This window comes from Perissodus microlepis, chromosome 2, assembly GCF_051167445.1.
Source record: "Perissodus microlepis isolate ML-2025 ecotype Zambia chromosome 2, ASM5116744v1, whole genome shotgun sequence".
Taxonomy (NCBI): Eukaryota; Metazoa; Chordata; class Actinopteri; order Cichliformes; family Cichlidae; genus Perissodus; species Perissodus microlepis.
Genome location: NC_140462.1, coordinates 25381862 through 25399232, shown reverse-complemented (window position 1 = coordinate 25399232; position 17371 = coordinate 25381862). Strand labels below are relative to the sequence as shown.

The following is a 17371-nucleotide window of genomic DNA, read 5'->3' as shown; positions in this document are numbered from 1 at the left end:
TCATAGAGCTATGGGGGGGTTTGTTTGTTTTTTTAAATGGCTAAAAAAAAAGTATATTTTTTCAGGCATTTAACTCACTTTCTAGTTTACAGTCTTCATTTTGGTTTTAATTTGTCACTACTTAAAAGCCTTACTCTTTAGCTCATAATCTCTTTTATAATAATATTATATTATAATATTATTATATAATTTTTATTAGATAATATAATCTCAATTATTATTGTACCTAATGTTGACTTTTCATTTGACAGTTATGAATTTTATTTATTTAATTTATTTTACTTAAGATTTAAAATCTGAACTTTGACCATTCTCCTGTTTTTGGGACAAAATTTAAACTTTTTTAAAGAATTCTTACTTTTTTTAATCAAAGAAATTTGACTATTATTTTTAGTTTTATCATTTGTCATCTTCTAATTTATTGATTTGTTTTTTTCTTCTAAGTTTGAGTCAAATTTTGTTTTGTTTTTATTGTAACTTATTGTTAATTTGTATATGAAAAGTTTTTAAACCCTTTACTCCATAATTTTGACTTTACTCATAAGTTTGGGGGTTTTAAGCCTTTCATATCTGTGACTATTTAATTATGTAAATCCTGGTTTTTCATTTCATAATCTTTCCTTAATTAATATTCTAATCCAACCAAGGTCAAAGTTAGACACAGTCTTACTGAGAAGCAAGATTAGTCACGGTGTTCGGGATATTCCTCTGACACCATTCTGTGTCATATTACTAAAAATAGCTTTTACAGAATTATAGCTCACTGCTTTTATTTTGAAAGTTGTGTTCCATGAAAGTTGTGTGAGATTTCGGTGGTAGAAGAGGTAGTAGTACCCGTCTTGGTGTGTGTGTGTGTGTGTGTGTGTGTGTGTGTGTGTGTGTGTGTGTGTCAGGTTTTTGGGAGGAAGCAGAGCCCTTACCACCACTTCCTCATTCTTTGTGATTGAGACCAGTCGGAAGACACCGCGCTTGACTGCATCGTCGCCATCAAACACCTTGAGAAACTGTTTACCTGTGGGTCACAGTAAACAAACCAGACACAACCAGATGTGACTGCAACATCTGCAAGCAGAAATGTTATTCCACAGCTGTATCATCCACCAGTTGGTCATTAATAAAACCTCTGAAACACAAAGGGAGCTCGTATACAGACATACGGTGAACCGACCTGACTCTGAGGCAGCCGGCTGACCGTCTTTGGATGCTGGCGCTGCTGCAGCAGAGAGATCAGCATCATCGGAGTTATCTAATGGAAACATGGAGGAAAAGAGCCGGTCAGGTGAGACAGTTTACTGGACACAGAACTTCCTGATCAGATTTCAACAAGCTGGAACAACCTGAAACAGACCCAGATCAGCAGCTCACCTTATTCTCATTTAGAGCCTGACGTCTGAAATCTTAGTTTGTGGATTTGTCAAGTAATAAAAGCATCAACAATCAATTAAAAAATACAAAAGGTCTCTGACAGCACCACGGCTGTCTCTCTTATCACAACAGTTGGTGTTTCAGCGTAGAAACACAACACCAACCACCACAAAGCAATGATGTGTAAATCTCATAGACCCATATTTTATTCACAATTGAACAAATGTTTAAACTGAGAGATTTCCCAAAAATTATAAGCTCAATTTGAATTTGATGGCAGAAACGTGTCTCAAAATGTTGGTACGCGGCAAGAAAAGGCTGGAAACGTAAGTAATACTAAAAAGAAACAGCTGGAGAAACGTCGAACAGCTAATCAGATGAACTGGCAGCAGGTCAGTCACATGATCGGGTATAAGAAGAGCATCTTAGAGTTTCTCAGAAGTAACGATGGGCAGAGATTCACCAACCTGTGAGTTTTAGCTCATATCTTATTTTTCTGTTTACACATTTGATAGGTTTTCTGTGTTCTAATGTGAATAAAATACAGATTTTAAAATCATCAAATTCTGTATTTAATTTCCAGTGTCTCAACTCTTTCTACAAACAGAGTAGAAAAGTGAGTTCAGATATTGTGAGACTTTGGAGATCGTCTGGAGGATTAAAATGAACTCTTGTTGTTCCTGACTTTGCTGCCTTTCTTCACGGGCAGCCTCCTGAGCTCTGACTTTGTTTTGTTTTGCTGTTAAGAGTTTTATTTTGGAAGAATTTTCTGGAAAACAGAAACACCCTGAAGTGTTTTTGTGAATTTTGTGATTTGGCCCTTTGAAACCTGCAGGGGCTCGTGTTTCAGCTCTCTGTGTTTGGATGTTTGTCTGCACTGTTCACATCCTGACTTCTTTAAAAACATCTTTTTTCAGTTTCACAGCTCAGATCAGCAGTGAAGCTGTCAGGAAACGAGCCGAGCGTTTGCGGTTCACACAGTTTGTGTCAGTAGTGTCAAAGGATGTGGTCTGGAGGAGCATATGTGTGTTTGTTTCACTCCTGCTGTGCAGACCTGCCTCCCATTAACTCCCGATGATGTAAATCTTTATTTTTTTTGAAGTGTGAACGTTTTCTGTAAGGCGGGGTTCACTGTGTGCATACCCAACTCGTGGCTGCAGCTCTCAGTGATGCGGTAACAGTGCATCTTGCTGAAGTTTCTGGAGTCGAGGCGGACACAGGCCGGATGCAGCAGCATGCAGCGCAGACGTCCCAGAGTGCACTCTGCCGGCATGCCGAGGTAACATGCCGCATGGCTCTGCAGGCGGGAAAGCAACATGTCACTTTACACACACAAAGCTCAGGGAAGTGAAACATCATGTAACACCCGTGATCTCAGAGTTCAACACCTCTGGTCTATGGGGTAAGGTGAATCTGTGGAGACTCAGGAATCACCTTTACTTGTTAACAGTTTCTGTATCATCAGGACCAGAGACAGCTAAATGATCTCAAAGAGGTTCAATTTAAATTTAGGAAGAGAATAGTCTGGGAATGCAGGGACTCCAGTTAGCTGGGGTGAAGCTTTAAGCCTTAATGGAATTTAATTCATCAACTGTACAGGTGTCATGAATGGACTGGAGCCTCTGCTGGACGTTAGAGGCACTGCAGGTTTTAGCACTTGAGCTTCTTGAAACCCAACCTAAACCCCACCCTAGAGGAAATCAACGCTGACACATTCTTCGCTGATTCTCACCGTGATGCCGCACCACTCGCACCTCATCCCTGCCAGGACGTCAGACGACCCGCATGAACGCCGGCAAACCTCACACCTTGCCGCTGACGCCAGGTTTCCCTCCCTCCAGTGGTGGTGGAACGTATCCTGGAGCAGAAAGAAAAGAAGACCACCAAATGAGTTTCAATCCAGCGCTAAAAATAGTCCCCATCAGCCGCAGCTAATTGAGGAGGATGTAAAAATGAAATGTCATATTTGTGAGGATGAAAGCACAGAAAAAGAAAAGTGCACTGTGTGAATAGATGGGCTGAAACCCGACGACAGCTTCCCGGGGTTGTTGTCAGCCTGTCTGCCATCATCAGCTCTGCAGGAGATCAGCTTCATGCTTTTCACTTTTTATCCAGACTGTGAGCGATCGATGGGTTTTGATCGAGCTACACACACTGAACCGACGGCAGACATCCTCATTGAAGTGTCTTACAACGTCTCTGATTAAAGTCAGACTGACTGGACCTGATCAATATCACTACATCACAGAGCCCAGTTTCTATTGTAGAGTAGCTGCACAGTGGGCGCTACCTACATTTCAAACTATAGAAAATTTGTCAGGTAGGAATTCAGTTATTAATTATTTTTGTTTTAGTTTTTTAAGGTGGAAATATCTACCATCTCATCTTGTGCACATGGTATTACACTGCAGTATTCACAGCAGTTTTTAATCACAAAGTCTGCATTTGGTGACACTTCCCTCTCCTTTAGTGGAAAATACTGATGCATGAACTTTCTCAAGCTCCTGCTCTTCAGTTCAAGGAGTGACTGATCGTTTTCATTGTTGTCACAAAAAATGATGTCACAGATGCCGGAGGACAGAGCATCCCTGCCATGCGCACGGTTTTTTTGGTAACCTCGCGTGCATGGCGAGGGATGAAGCGTGAGAGACAAGGTTATTTCAGCACGTCTCAGTGATCGCTCACTGCAGGAGCACAGAGATGGAGAACACTGATGCAGAACACTTTGAGACGACCACCACGACTGCTTTATTTCCTGTTTGTGTTTTTAACTGAGTTAGACACAGTTTCAGGTTTGCACAAGCGCCAACCAAAACCGCGAGATGAGTGGACGCTGAGGGTTCAGCTGGCACCAGAGAGCAGCAGGTACTATATGAGAGAATAAATTCAGAGGCCTTGTGTTACTTCTAACAAAGTCAGTATTTTAAAAAGAAATACAATAAAAATCTACAATAAAGTCATCATAGCTATGGATGTGAGGGATCAGAATAAACTATTAAACTACCTAAAATAATTTTTAAAGCGATCGATGTGCCAAACGGCTCACTGATGGATCACGTAGCTGGAGTCTACTCTAAACTACTTCCAGCAGTCATGTTTCACAGCTTGCTGAGCTCAGCTGCATCTTCCACCTATAGAGCCTGCCCTCTGGTGGTGTTTTTGTGCATTACAACATAACACACGGCCTTAACACAGCATCTCTGTGCCAGTTAAGAAGAGCCCGTTTGTTAACCAAACTGACTGAACTTCTCTGGTTCAGCCCTTTTATGATCTGATTGTGAACATCACAGAGAAACTCCTCATCTTCAGTGACATTTCTGTGTCACTGTTTGCGAGTTTAGGCACAAGAAACACGAGGCAGTAGCGCCCCCATGAGGTCAGACTGAAAACTGTAGCATTGGCCTCCGTAGTTTGAGTCCAGCTTACTGTTGGAAACACTTTATATTTATACTGATATTTTTTAAAGCGATACCTGCTCCAGAATCCCGTCCAGGTGGCAGCTGCGACAGTCGGCACAGGTGAAGATGGCACAGTCGGCGTGGACATGCAGCTCACACACTGAAACACACAAACACACACGCACTAATAAAAAAATCAATCATAAGATTTAATCCACTGGTCTACTTGGTGATGGTGCTGGTCTGACCTTCGCAGCGCAGCGCCGTGCTTCCCTCTGTTTGTTTCCTGCAGACGCAGCAGAAACGTTTCTTCTGACCGGCGGGACCGAAGCAGTGAGCCACCGGCACCTGCAGGGGGCAGCAGCAATGTATGTTAACAAACAGACAAAGTAAACGCAACACTGAGCCTCCAGCCTATTGGCTGTCCATGAATACAGAGCTTAATTAAAAAAACAAAACCCCAAAAACAAAACAGCACATTGCTCTTGCTGCTCCAAACAGTCTGTAAATCTGTATTGCTCCTCTGATGAAAATAGTCCCCATCAAAATACAGCTGTTGGCTGCAATTTTTATGTTGACTTACAGATGTTGCTGTAAATATCATGGCTGTTATTTGTTGTTGTTGTTGTAATTGCCATGTTTGATCCAATGACCTCTCTTCATTTCTCAAAAAGAAATGATTAAATGCATTTTATTGCTCTGTTTTTCCTTCACTTTAACGCTCCTCGCTCAGTGTCGCTTGTGTACTTTACTGTAATGACCGGGTGGAAATGTTTATAATGAATAAAGAGACCGTCAGGACAGAGGGATCTGTTATAGTTTTGCATTTTTCCAAATCCTTTATTTATAATGAGCCACCACTAAAGCAGCATGACAGGTTATGTAAGAAGATAACATTCAAACATGAGGGGCAGAGTGAAGGCCTGCAGCTACATCACATCCAAGAGAGCCAAACACCCCAGAACGAAGTGAACGCAGCTGTATGGCAGCGCACAGTGTATTTACATTAAGTTTGAATTCTACTCCACGAATGTGCTTTAATCATTTACTTACACATTATCTTATTATTAGTGTGTGCACATTGATGTTTATATATGACATTTTTTTAGAGCTTTATTTAAACTTTTGCCCCTGAAAAGCCGTGGAGCTGGGAAGAGATGTTGGAGACATTAATGATAACTAATGCTTAATGGTGTCCCACAAGGCTCAGTTATGGGTTCAGTTGTTTTTCCAGTTTTTATATTGATGGCACTGTGTTATGTAAAGTTATACGCAGATGATACCATATTATTTTGTTATGCTGATTCAGATGATCTTAAACTTGTACCGAATGTACGTAAAACCACATTTCTGTTACTCTCCTATGGCACATCTCTACTGTTCACATTTTATTATCGAGAGAAATACAATTTGACTTGTGTCAGATGATGTCATAGATGAATATAACTGGTAGGGCTGCTCAATTAATCGAATTTTAATCACGATTACGATCTGGGCTTTTAACGATCATTAAAAATGACTGAGCCGATTATTAGCCCCTCCCTCGTGCTTTACTCTCGCGCTGCTCCGTGTGGCAAATCGAGCGCACCTCTCTGCATTTCGAACACGTGTCACAACAATTAAGAGGACCCGAGGGAAGCTCAGAAAGCTAAGCAGAAGTTATTTGGAGAGGAGAGTGACTAGCATTGGTTGAAAAGAGAGGTAAAAAAAAAAAAAAAAAAAAAACTTCAGTGGTGTGGAAACATTATGGGTTCGCGGAGTCAGACGTGGATCAAGTAGACATAGTGTGTAAACTTTGCTACAGTGTTGTAGCTGCACCAAAGAGCAACACTGCAAAGTTCACTAAACATAGATGTTTACATTTTTCATTTATTTCTTATATTGCAAACATTTGCACTGTTATCAGTATTTGCACACTATTTTTATATTATTTTTTAAAGTCATTATTTAATACATTGTTATTGTTAACCCTTTAAAGCCGGTCAGAGCAGCATGCTCCGTTTTGTGTAACTATTTTTAAATCCCTGTAGAACCTGAACCATGTAAGCTAGCGCAATAATTTTTTTTGCATATGACACTTACATCTTATGCCATCAGCTTGTGCTAGGTCACGGTTTCCTTCCACATAAAGCTTTGCAAAAATTGCATAAAAAGCGCTTGCAGGAAGAAAAACATAATATTCCAGAAACACGCTTTGCCGATCCGATCAGCTGTTCGTAACACTTCCCACATTGAAACAGACATCAGCGCGAACTATCGCATGTCCGCCATTTCCTGGCCGAAACCGGAAGTGACGTCATTTTCGCGGAAAATGACGTTTTTTACTTGTAGGCCTTAAAAGCCTATGCTGGTGTTTTTATAAGTCATGTTTGACTTTTCTGAATAGTTTCTGGGATGCTTAGAACTCGAATTGCACTGCTGGAAATAGTTTATTTTGATGCACATGCTGTTTTCTTTGCAAATTTGCATCATAGGATTGTTTTTTTGTTTTTCCTGCAGTATATAAAAATTGCTGTATCTCCAAAATAAAACTATGAAGACACTCAAAAGAAATTTCCTGTTGTTGTAAACTATTTTTTGCAACTTTTTTGTATTTAAAGTTTTGAGGGATAAACCTCTTAAATTTCTCCAAGTAGAAATGTATGTAAAAAAAAAAAAAAAAAAACGATTTGCAATTTTTTTGTAGTTTATTGCACTTTTTTGCTATTAATGTAGTTACTATGGACTTAATGCATACATATTATTAAAATATGGGCTATAACAGTTGTATTGATGTATAGCAACTTGAAATGCTCCCACAAATGGCACTACAACATGTAAAAAAAATAATATAAGCTCTGGCGGACTTGGTTCTATGGTAGGTCTGAAAGGGTTAAATAAATATCGTCAAATAATCGAGATCTCAATTTCAGTGAAAATAATCGTGATTATCATTTTTGCCATAATCGAGCAGCCCTAATAACTGGTTATCATCTACATAGAAATATATAGTTTTCTAACAATATTACATTGGGGAAGCATGTATAAAGTAAAAAGTTTGGCTTCAGCACAGACCCTTAGGTGATTGAGGAAATCTCCAACAAAATTTGCATGCAAAATACCAGGAAGTATCCCATAAATACAATTCAAACTAGTACAGTGCGTTTCCTTTAATGCTAATTGTGTATTCTAATTTCTTCATTAAAATGTTGTGACCAGCAACATCAAACACTGCACTGAGCACAGATACCAGTCGACTATCAGAGGTGATAAGAAGATCATGATGATACTTGTCATGTAGGAAACCTCTGAGGGGCCCTGCTGCCTTCAGGTTTTGGTTTCTGTAATAATAATCTGGGAACTGTCCATCATATTTCTGTAAGCTGAGTGTTTTGGTGTCCAAACCTCCAAACTGGACTTCCTGGATCACACTTCAGTGTGTCTAGTGAAAGTATGTTACGTGAAGCACCACACAGACCACATTCTGAGCTGTTGTTTTCCATTTGTGTTTTGTTTGATTCTTTTTGTGCCGCGCCGTTTTTGTGCTTATAATGGAGCTGCTGCTTGTCAGGTCGGAGGGTAGAAATACTGAACGCTCTTTAGTTAAACCTGACCCAAGAGCTGCCTGAGCAATAATAAGGAGCCTGAGGATATTTCACATTAAAAGCAGGTGAGGAGAAAACACCACTGCTGCTGCCTGCTCGTGTTTATTGCAGAGCTATTGATCGGTGCAGCAGTTAGTCAAGCTCAGTGATCAGTGCTGTGCTGATCGATAAACATCGTGTCGGCGCGTGTGGAGCGTTTCAGCGAGGCGGCAAAAGTGAAGGAGACAATAAAAAGAAGGGCTGGAGAGCAAACTGTGAAGCTGACAGAACAAAGCAGGTCTGCTGCTTTCATTTTATAACTTTGTTGGCTGATTATGTCTGGTTTGTTCTGCTGGGTAGAGTTTGTTCACTCACCATGGGCCATTTCTAGAATGTCACCTTCACTGGAAGCACAATTATCCACTTGTTTCAGTGCAATGAAGTCTCTGCAGCTTTTCATTTCTTACAATACAGAGTGATAACGTCCACAGCAGAAGCTAAAGCCATGCTCTGATTTGGTTTCTAAACTGTTATTTACAGTAAACAGACTCTTTGAGGGCTCTGAATGTCACTTAGATCCTGAGACAATGACAGACATACTTAAAGAGTGGACAGGTGGTCTGTGAGAGGTTCAGGTCCGGATTTGAAAATAAGCATTTTGTTTCAACCCTAACTCACCAAAATTGCCTCATAAAATTAACTCAAGGAATGCAAGCAGGTGGCACTATGACACCGTGTGGTACTTGTGAATTTGAGTTGCGCAGGAGAACAACGTTGATGCTAGTTATGCTGCTTGGAGCAACTCACCTGGAGTTTTTTTTTTTTTTCTTTAGTCCTGATTAAAAAGTTATGGTTGAAGATACAAAGTTGGCTTTTACTCTTCTGCTTGTTGGTAAATGAGAACACTTTTTGTTTTGATCCAGATATACCTCTGTTTTTATTTTTAAGGATAATTAGCATAACAAGCTAGCTGTTAGCTAAGTGCTAACAGCTAGCTAAGTCCTGTTAGCTAAGTGTGTAAATTCTATTAGTTTTCTTTTAAGTGCTGTATTATTTTTTAAGTTATTTACTTGTGAGCTTAGAGTAGGAAGGAAGTACTTTTAAGTACTAAGTAAGCTAGGAAGTAAGTTTAATGTACTGTACAAGCGGTCTTTGTATAGATTATATTGCAGCCACATTTTGTAGCAATGAGTTGCATTCTCGCAATTCAGTAAGTGGTGGATTCATGTGGCCGCTGTTCACAATCGAGAAAATGTGAATTAACACAAATGAAATTGTGCGAGTAAGACAAATTAATCCACCTGTGATGCAGGAAAGTTTCCAGCCTACTTACAAGTGAAGCTGCGTTGCTTCTGGACAGATTAGCTTATGAGAGCTCAATATAACACACTACCTGGGTAGTACTGCTAACAATAAACGCTATACACAAACACACACACACACTCCACACACCTGAACTGAAGAGACTCTGAACCACTTGAGTGTGCGGACTGACAAACATGGACTGCTGGAAATCCTTGTTGTGAAATATTAAATTACTGTTTACTTGTTAGTTTAAATAAATATTTGAACTTTTCTTTTAGCTGTGAACAAAAAGCCAAAGATCCTAACTTACTCTACGCTGTAGCGGTTAAGTATACCGTGTAACATCAGCTTATTAGTCTTATTGTGGCTTACAGTGTGATTTAGTCTCCTGTTTGCACAATTACATGAAAAGTCAGTTCTCACTTAGAGGTTACAATAACTTTCGCAGCTGAACTTTTCAGGACACATTTGTGAGAATCAGACTGGAATATTCTCCAGTTTTCCTCGCTCACATGCAGCAGCGAGCAGGAAATAGTCCTCTTCAGATGCTTTCATGTTACTGGAAATATTCTGTGTGGTTTAGATGCGGGTGGATGCATGGGTGTAGTGTGCAGGAGGCAGCGCACATGGCGCCTACTTTCTACAAGTAAATGCACCAGACTCTCAGCTGAGCACATCAGCATAATTGCATTTGGACCGGGGAGCTGGTCGGTTAAAGGCCGGCTGATGTCTAATCTGATCGTGTTTGCATTCTCGTTCTCTGATGGGTAATGCCTAAAGAAGTTCAGCCCTGCAAGGTGTAAAAATAAACCCCATCCCATCACATCTGGGGATCCCTGCCTTCGTCCCATTGGCTCCCGGACTGGGGTCCAGAGATTAAAGTAAAGGTGTTTCCTCACCTGCAGTGTTTAGTCTGTTTAAAACGGGTGCGAACCAAAACAACCACACTGAGACATTTTGGAGGAGATGGTCTCGGTGCGGTTCCAATCCGAACCAACTACCACGTGTATGTTACAGAAAACATCCTGTAGCGACGTTTGCTTTGTATTCTCAATGCAGGAAGGTTTTATAGATGTGCAAATGTCTGTACGGACTAGTAACTGGCTGTGAAATAAATGTAAATTCTCTGTTTTCTCACACAGCACCTTCCTCCTGTTTTTACTCTCGTTGCTCCCACTCCAGACGCATCGGGCCAACATTGTCCCGTGTCTGTAGTGACGCATTTTGGCTCATTTGGAGTTTGGAGCATGAGCGTATGTTGGATACTCACCTGGACCAGAGACGGAGTCATGGAGGAACAAACCTTCCGCAGCGTCTTCAGGCATTTTTCGTGACACATGAAGTTACACACTGAGGAGGAGACAGAGGAGCACAGTCAGAGACCATTAACACTGTCGGGGTTTCTCTCGGGTTTCTGAGTTGTTGTTAAAGAGATGCTTTTTCTTATGATATTTGGCATTTATACGAGAATCTCTGCATCTCAGTGGTAAACTGACCGTGTGTGCAGCAGGCATTAACACAAATACAGCCGTCGCACAAACATAAAAAAAAATTAAAAAGCATGGCATGAATTAAACAGGTACAGATTCAAAAAGTTTCAGTGCAATTTTGCAAACCATCACTTTCACCTGGAGCATGATTTTCTTAATTCATTACAGCTGACGTTACCTCCAGCACACCTCGGGGGTTTCTCAGAAAGCAGCTCGGACATGCAGGGCACCGACGCTTGTTTCTGTTCCTCTGCCTGACATTAAACTGGCGCCTTTTATTGAAACTATGATACGATACTGATGCTCACAGTCAGACAAAGCGGCACCGAACAAAAAGACTGATTTTGTCTTCAGATTGTGACGCTTGGAGTGGGTAAAAAGTAAAAGAAAAATCAGCACAGTATCGTGATATTTTGTCATGTCGTGTGGATAGATGGACACCAAATGATAAAACTACAAACAAGAGGGCTCGTCTCATGCACCAGTGTCCTGAGATAACCTTACGTCAAACTGCCACAACTGAAAAACCATCCAAAGCTGGACACGCTGAGCTCGATGAAGACAAGTCTGAATTCAGAGCAGCTAACAGCTCATCACGCGAGTAAAAACAGGACGGCGACCTCCTTCCTTCTATAAACTCGGTCTGTTTGTGCTTCACAATTTTTAAAGCAAAAAAATAACTGACAGTATTGCAGTCGTACAGTGATAATGTCCCATCGTGGGGTATCTGGTGATTCCCATCAGTAAAAAGTTGATTTGGTTTTTTTTACCCAACTTAAATTTGTTTTTCAGGCCTCAAATAACCTCATGGATATCTCCTGATGTTATGAGAGCTCAAAAATGCTGAAAACAATTAAAAATCATCAAATCTGGACCCTCCGTGTCCCTCGCAGGCCCGCGACTCTGAAAATACTCACACTATGAGGGTAAACCTTTGCGCTGCTTTATTAAATAAGATATTGCACATAAAAAAACATCAGCTGATTCTGAGGGGGTCAGAGTTCAGGTAATGACTTGGATTTGCCTCCAAATTCAGCCGAGTTAAATGGAGTTAAACAGATAAGAACGCTTTCACTCGAGCGCCCGGTGGAAGAGAAGCGGCGTGGAGCCGTGACACCGTGAGAGCGAACAATAAAAATGTGTTTGGAAGAAGAAAGGAAGCTGTCAGCTGGATGACTGCTGGTCACGTTTGCACCTCGTCTGCTCTCGCTGTGTGTGCTGAAGTGACATTTAGTGAGTGTGCGTGTTGTTGCCTGTGCTGTCACACTGTGGTAAACCTCAAATGTTCACTCTGGCCAGTTTGAACAATAAAAGCCTGCTGCAGGCGAGCACGTCTGTGCACACCATCCAGACAACAAGCACACAGAGGCAGACCGAGGCCAGAGGAGATCAGTCAGGTTTTTCCTGTCCAGGAGCTCCGGCGGGTCATTAACAGCCCCGATGAAGGCACTTTCTCACAGCCGGTGACTCAGCAATGACTGCTCAGAGTCCACGATATCACAGCTAAAACTTTAATGTGTTTGATGAGGAGCAGTTTGAATGAATTTTTGATGATAATGTCAATCCAAACGTTCATACTTGAATCTTATCAGACAGTCGCTCTCTGCTTCCTGCAGCTTCACTGACTGATTTTAAATCAGTCAGTTATTTTAAATGTTGGACAGACAAAAAAAACCCTTCTGCAGCCTGAACGTTTGATCAGTGTCCTGCTCTTTTATAGCTTTTCTATCTGTTCCAACAAACTAACATGGTAGAAGCCAAAAGGTCAAAGTTTAGGCTCCTGAATGCTGCGTGCAAACCTGTGTGTGACATTATGGTGGCTGCAACCGTCTTTTATAAGAAGTCGGTGCTCGTGGCTCCTGGCGGTGCTGCCGCTGGAAACATGTAAATTACAGCAGTGCGTGATAAGCACTCGCAGCAGCTCTGGTCACAAAGGAACAGCCGCCGTCACGGCCCCGTGTTTTCACCGAGATACGTAACCAAAACAGGATCTATTCTGATCTGTACTCCTGTCCCAGCAGTGGCCGTTCCTGTTACACACAGTTTCTCATAATGAGCTCAGTGTATGTACAGTAATCCAGGCTGCCCTTTGTGCTCTGTGCTCACTTTGTTTTTTCTGCTTTTAGCTCACTCACTGCTGCAGTCACAGCCGTAAACGGACATATATGGTATATAAGATGGATGTGGCCATTGTGACATCACCCTTCGGTTGGTGAAGTCCTGTTCTACATCCATCTTGATGTTTTGAAACTGGCTGTGGCAAGCGAGGGGTAGATGTGACTGAGAAACAGAGTAAACCACACGCATCCTGCTCTCTGACTCTGATGGGACCCCACTTTACAAAATAAACTTCATGTTTTATTCAATAAAAGCTGAAAACAGTGACTGAGACAACAAACTCATCAGGAAAGAGTCCACTGAGGTTAAAGGTCAAAGGAGCCAAGCATCAATTTCCTTAAACGTCTACAGAGTTTTTTTTACCAAACAGATACGAAGAGGTCCTCTACGTTTGTTTAAACTTTACTCAACAAAAATGTTATTTCATGTCAACTTTAATTATTTATAATGACCCTGGACGTGATAAGACCACTGGTTGTTATGGAAACGTGCATTCAGTGACTGGTTGGCGGCGACTCCTGGAGGTTGCTGGCCCGTGCTGGGTGAAGCTGGATGATTTGTGTGGTTGCCAGCAGGTTTCACGTCCGTCTGCAAACGCTCGCCAACTACATGCCGAGCGGCAGTAAACAGAAATTAAAGTTGTGCCTCAACGCTGAAGCCAACATGTTTGAAAAGGTGAGCTTTTATTCTGAAGGTAAACAGCCCGTGTTTCCTGTGTTCACAGTTTCCAGTTTCGTGCTCCTGAGCAGCTGGGCAGTGTTTATGCACAAGTCCATCAAACAGTGACTGCAGCAATATCCTCGCAACCAAAGCAATCACAGCCAGGCTTTGGCCAACTGGTCGGAGAATACATGTTTTTCCCTAGCAACAGGTGGTTGCCAGAGGGTCACTGATTGGTCTGCAGCCCTGTGTGACTGAGGCTTCAGCCATCAACCACTCCACCGCTCTCCAAGCTTGTGTGACTGATGTCTTATTCACTCGATTGCACGCCATCACTGTGATTGTCATGCAGCCCCACCCCCTCCCCACTGGCCATTAAAACAAATGCAGGTTTAAGAAGTCATCTCCAGGGCGCCGCTGTAGCTCACCTGATTGACCTTGTGACCTCTATACTAAAGGCTACGGAGGTCAGAGTCCACTCGGTTCACCTGTTAAATAAAGGTAAAGGGAAACATGAAAATGGGCTTTTAACAACGCGGCGGCGGATGAGGCAATTTGATGACATCACTGGTTTGTGTTAATCCAAGTGATGGCTTAAAGAAGAAAGGTTACGTAAGCGAGCAGAAGCGCTGCTGCACATTTTAATGCATCTGATGCTGCTTGTGATGAAGAGGATGGTCTCTGCTCTCACTCACACAGAGACGCACAAATACACACACACACTCACACTCCTCCAACAACCAGCATCCCTGCCAGTCTCCTGTTGCCATGACAACCACGGGAAGTAAATCACGACTTGACTGAAGCTCCAATTGTGCCATAGACACTTTGCCTCCTTTAGACATGCACACACACTTAAGTGCACACACATACACACTATGCAAAACCAGTGTGTTACTGGGCAGACTGAATTGTGTTGGTGTGCTGGATGTACTCGCTCTGATTCTCCTCCCAATTCATGATTAAGATGTGTCGAAAGGAAAAGAGGAGGCAAGGGGAAGGAAAGGAGGAAGAAAATGAACAGGAAAGGAAAAAGGGAACACATGAGCCCTTGTCTGTGTTGGTTAACTGCAGATGTTGCATGTTTTGGTGCATGCAGACAGACTTTTAGAGCAACCACACATTATCCTGTAAAAGTTTCCAGCTGCAGCCTGAGGTCGGACTGGGATACGGTCTGGGATCCAGCCTGGCCTCCTCAAGCGGATCAGCTCCGTGTCCGGGGCAGGTATCGGTGTAAGTCGGGTTCATCACGTTGTTAAACACACCTCAGCTCAGGCTTGGTTCGGTTCCGGCGGGGAGAACCGGATGTGCGCTTGCGAAGCTCACGAGCTGAACTTTGATCTCGTGCATAAGTAATGACCTCGATAACTAAACAAAGCATATTTGCTGTCTTACCTTCACACAAGAAGCCGATGATCCCCCAGATGAAGTCGCTGCAGCTGTGGCAGAAGGTAGGTTTGGTCAGGGTGACTTTCTTAAAGCAGTGACCCGGTGCAGAGCTCTGGTACTTGGACCGGAGTCCGGGGGACTGCTGCGCCCTCTTCTTCCCGGCCAGCGGGCTCGCTGTCCGGCTCTCTGCGGCATCAGGGTCCGCCGGTCTGGGCCGGCCGGAGTCCGCCATGTCCTCCTGCCCGCCCTCTTATAAAAACTTCCCAACAGCAGGGCGACAACACGGGGTTCAACAGCGGTAACTCCTGGTGCCAAAAGGGCTGGATTTCTAGGAAGTAGTTCACCCGTAGTGGAGAGACATCCCACCGGGCCAAACACAGCGGCGCAGCCCGGCAAAGGGCGCCGTACTCGGTGTGTGTCCTGGACTTTCCCCCTCGCTCTGGAAGATAATTATCCAGGTCCTAAAACACACAACAGGCCACCAGTTCACGGCTCAGTTTATGGCGACTGTGACGTCGGTGTCGCCCCGTGGAGGGTCGGTCATCGCACCGGCTGGAGCCAGCGGTGCTGCCCGGCGGAAAGGGCGCCGAGGTCGGTGTGCTGTCTGAGAATCCCGCCTCACAGGCTCGTTAAAAAACAAACTCCCTGCACATTTATCGACCAGCCACTCTCCCAAAATACACGACAGCTGTTCCAGTGAGAGATTAATACTGGATTTTCGATCCTTTTCGACGGCGTCTGCTGCTCTCGATCCCCGCGATCAGAAAGACCCTCCGCCCGGAGACAGCGGTGCCACCCAGCGGCGCAGCGCGGAGGACAGGGCGCCCTGCTCGGCCACTTTCCCGAAGCTCCCTGCTAAGGAAGGTGGATGAATAAATTATGAAATATCGATCGGGCAGAACTGGATGCCGAGTGTGTCCGCAGCAGCGTGAAGTCTGTGAAATGGATGGGTGATCTTTTCAGTCTCAGCGATCACTCAGCCAGCCAGGCACCACCAAAACAGCCGGTCCAAGCCCACAGAAAGACACAACAAATCGGTCGAAAAGAAGTCCAAAAAGCGCCTCAGTACTGGAGACCGACGATAATCAACAAGTGTGAAGTCCCCCTGACGGAGGGGGGGGCTGCTTTCATTTCGGGTTTCTTCTTCCTTTTCCGAGGCTGATTCTTCTTCCGCGTCAGTCTCCAACACTGATTTACTCCTCCTCCCTGCGCTTCATCCCCTTCCCTAGTCTCCTTCGCTTCCTCCCTACCTCTTCATCACAGTGGCTCTTCCCTGTCTCACTGAATGACGGTTTCCTTAAAGCATTTATTTCTTATCTCATTTCCTTCCTCCTGATGCTTTTTTCCTTCCTCTTTTTCTTTACTCTCTTCCTCAGTCTTTCACGTTGAGTAGTTTATGAGAACGAAACATGTAAAGTGAAAGTCTGTGATCAAATTTCGGCTTCAGTGTCTCCTCACTGAAGGCTTGATTCTGAAACATCCGATTTGATGTGGTGCAAAAGTTTTAAAGTTAAAGTAAAGAAGCTGCAGGTGAACAAAAAAAATCTAGATTTAGAGAACCACGGAAAATATTAAAGAACAAAATAATAAAGGCTGCAGTGTACTGCACTGCTTCATTAAGTGACGGCGGTGGCAAAAAGTAACTATGTGTAATTTTCAACAATTACATCTGGTTACTTACCAAAATAAGAGTTTTGTTTTTTTGTTTTTTTTACACCAAATCAAATGAAACGTATAGTTAAATATTCTGAGCTGGTTGTAGACCATTTTCACATTTAAAAGACTCAGTTGGTGAGAGATTCTCTCTTTAAGCTTAAGGTGGTTTAATTAAATTCAGTTAATTTGTAAAAGAAGCCAACATCTTAGTAATCTCACAAATACATCTGAGAATCTCTGTCTGTGTTCATCTGTCCTTCTCTTTGCTCTCAGCAAATTCTCATGATTTTGTGGAACAAATGCAAGATTCCAAATGACAGCAGGCAAGGCACTGCTTTAAAAAGACACGAGGACAACATTTAATCTTATTATTGTAAATTTGTTCAGTAAAAGTGAGTTTTAAACCTCACTCTGGAGCACGTTTCAT

The 17371-nt window shown here is 42.8% G+C and overlaps 1 protein-coding gene across 1 annotated transcript in view; it reads right to left on the bottom strand.

Moving 5' to 3' along the window:
- Positions 1–16573, bottom strand: part of dgkq (diacylglycerol kinase theta) — a 32394-nt gene extending 15821 nt beyond the window's left edge. The window contains exons 1-8 of the mRNA XM_084953334.1: positions 15295–16573; positions 10902–10981; positions 5012–5111; positions 4838–4923; positions 3098–3223; positions 2509–2662; positions 1169–1246; positions 921–1012 (exon numbers count right to left, since the gene is read on the bottom strand). Coding sequence (XP_084809460.1) covers positions 921–1012; positions 1169–1246; positions 2509–2662; positions 3098–3223; positions 4838–4923; positions 5012–5111; positions 10902–10981; positions 15295–15520 — 942 coding nt within the window. The 5' untranslated portion in view covers positions 15521–16573. The remainder of the gene's footprint in view (positions 1–920; positions 1013–1168; positions 1247–2508; positions 2663–3097; positions 3224–4837; positions 4924–5011; positions 5112–10901; positions 10982–15294) is intronic.
- Between the last annotated feature and the right edge of the window lie 798 nt (positions 16574–17371).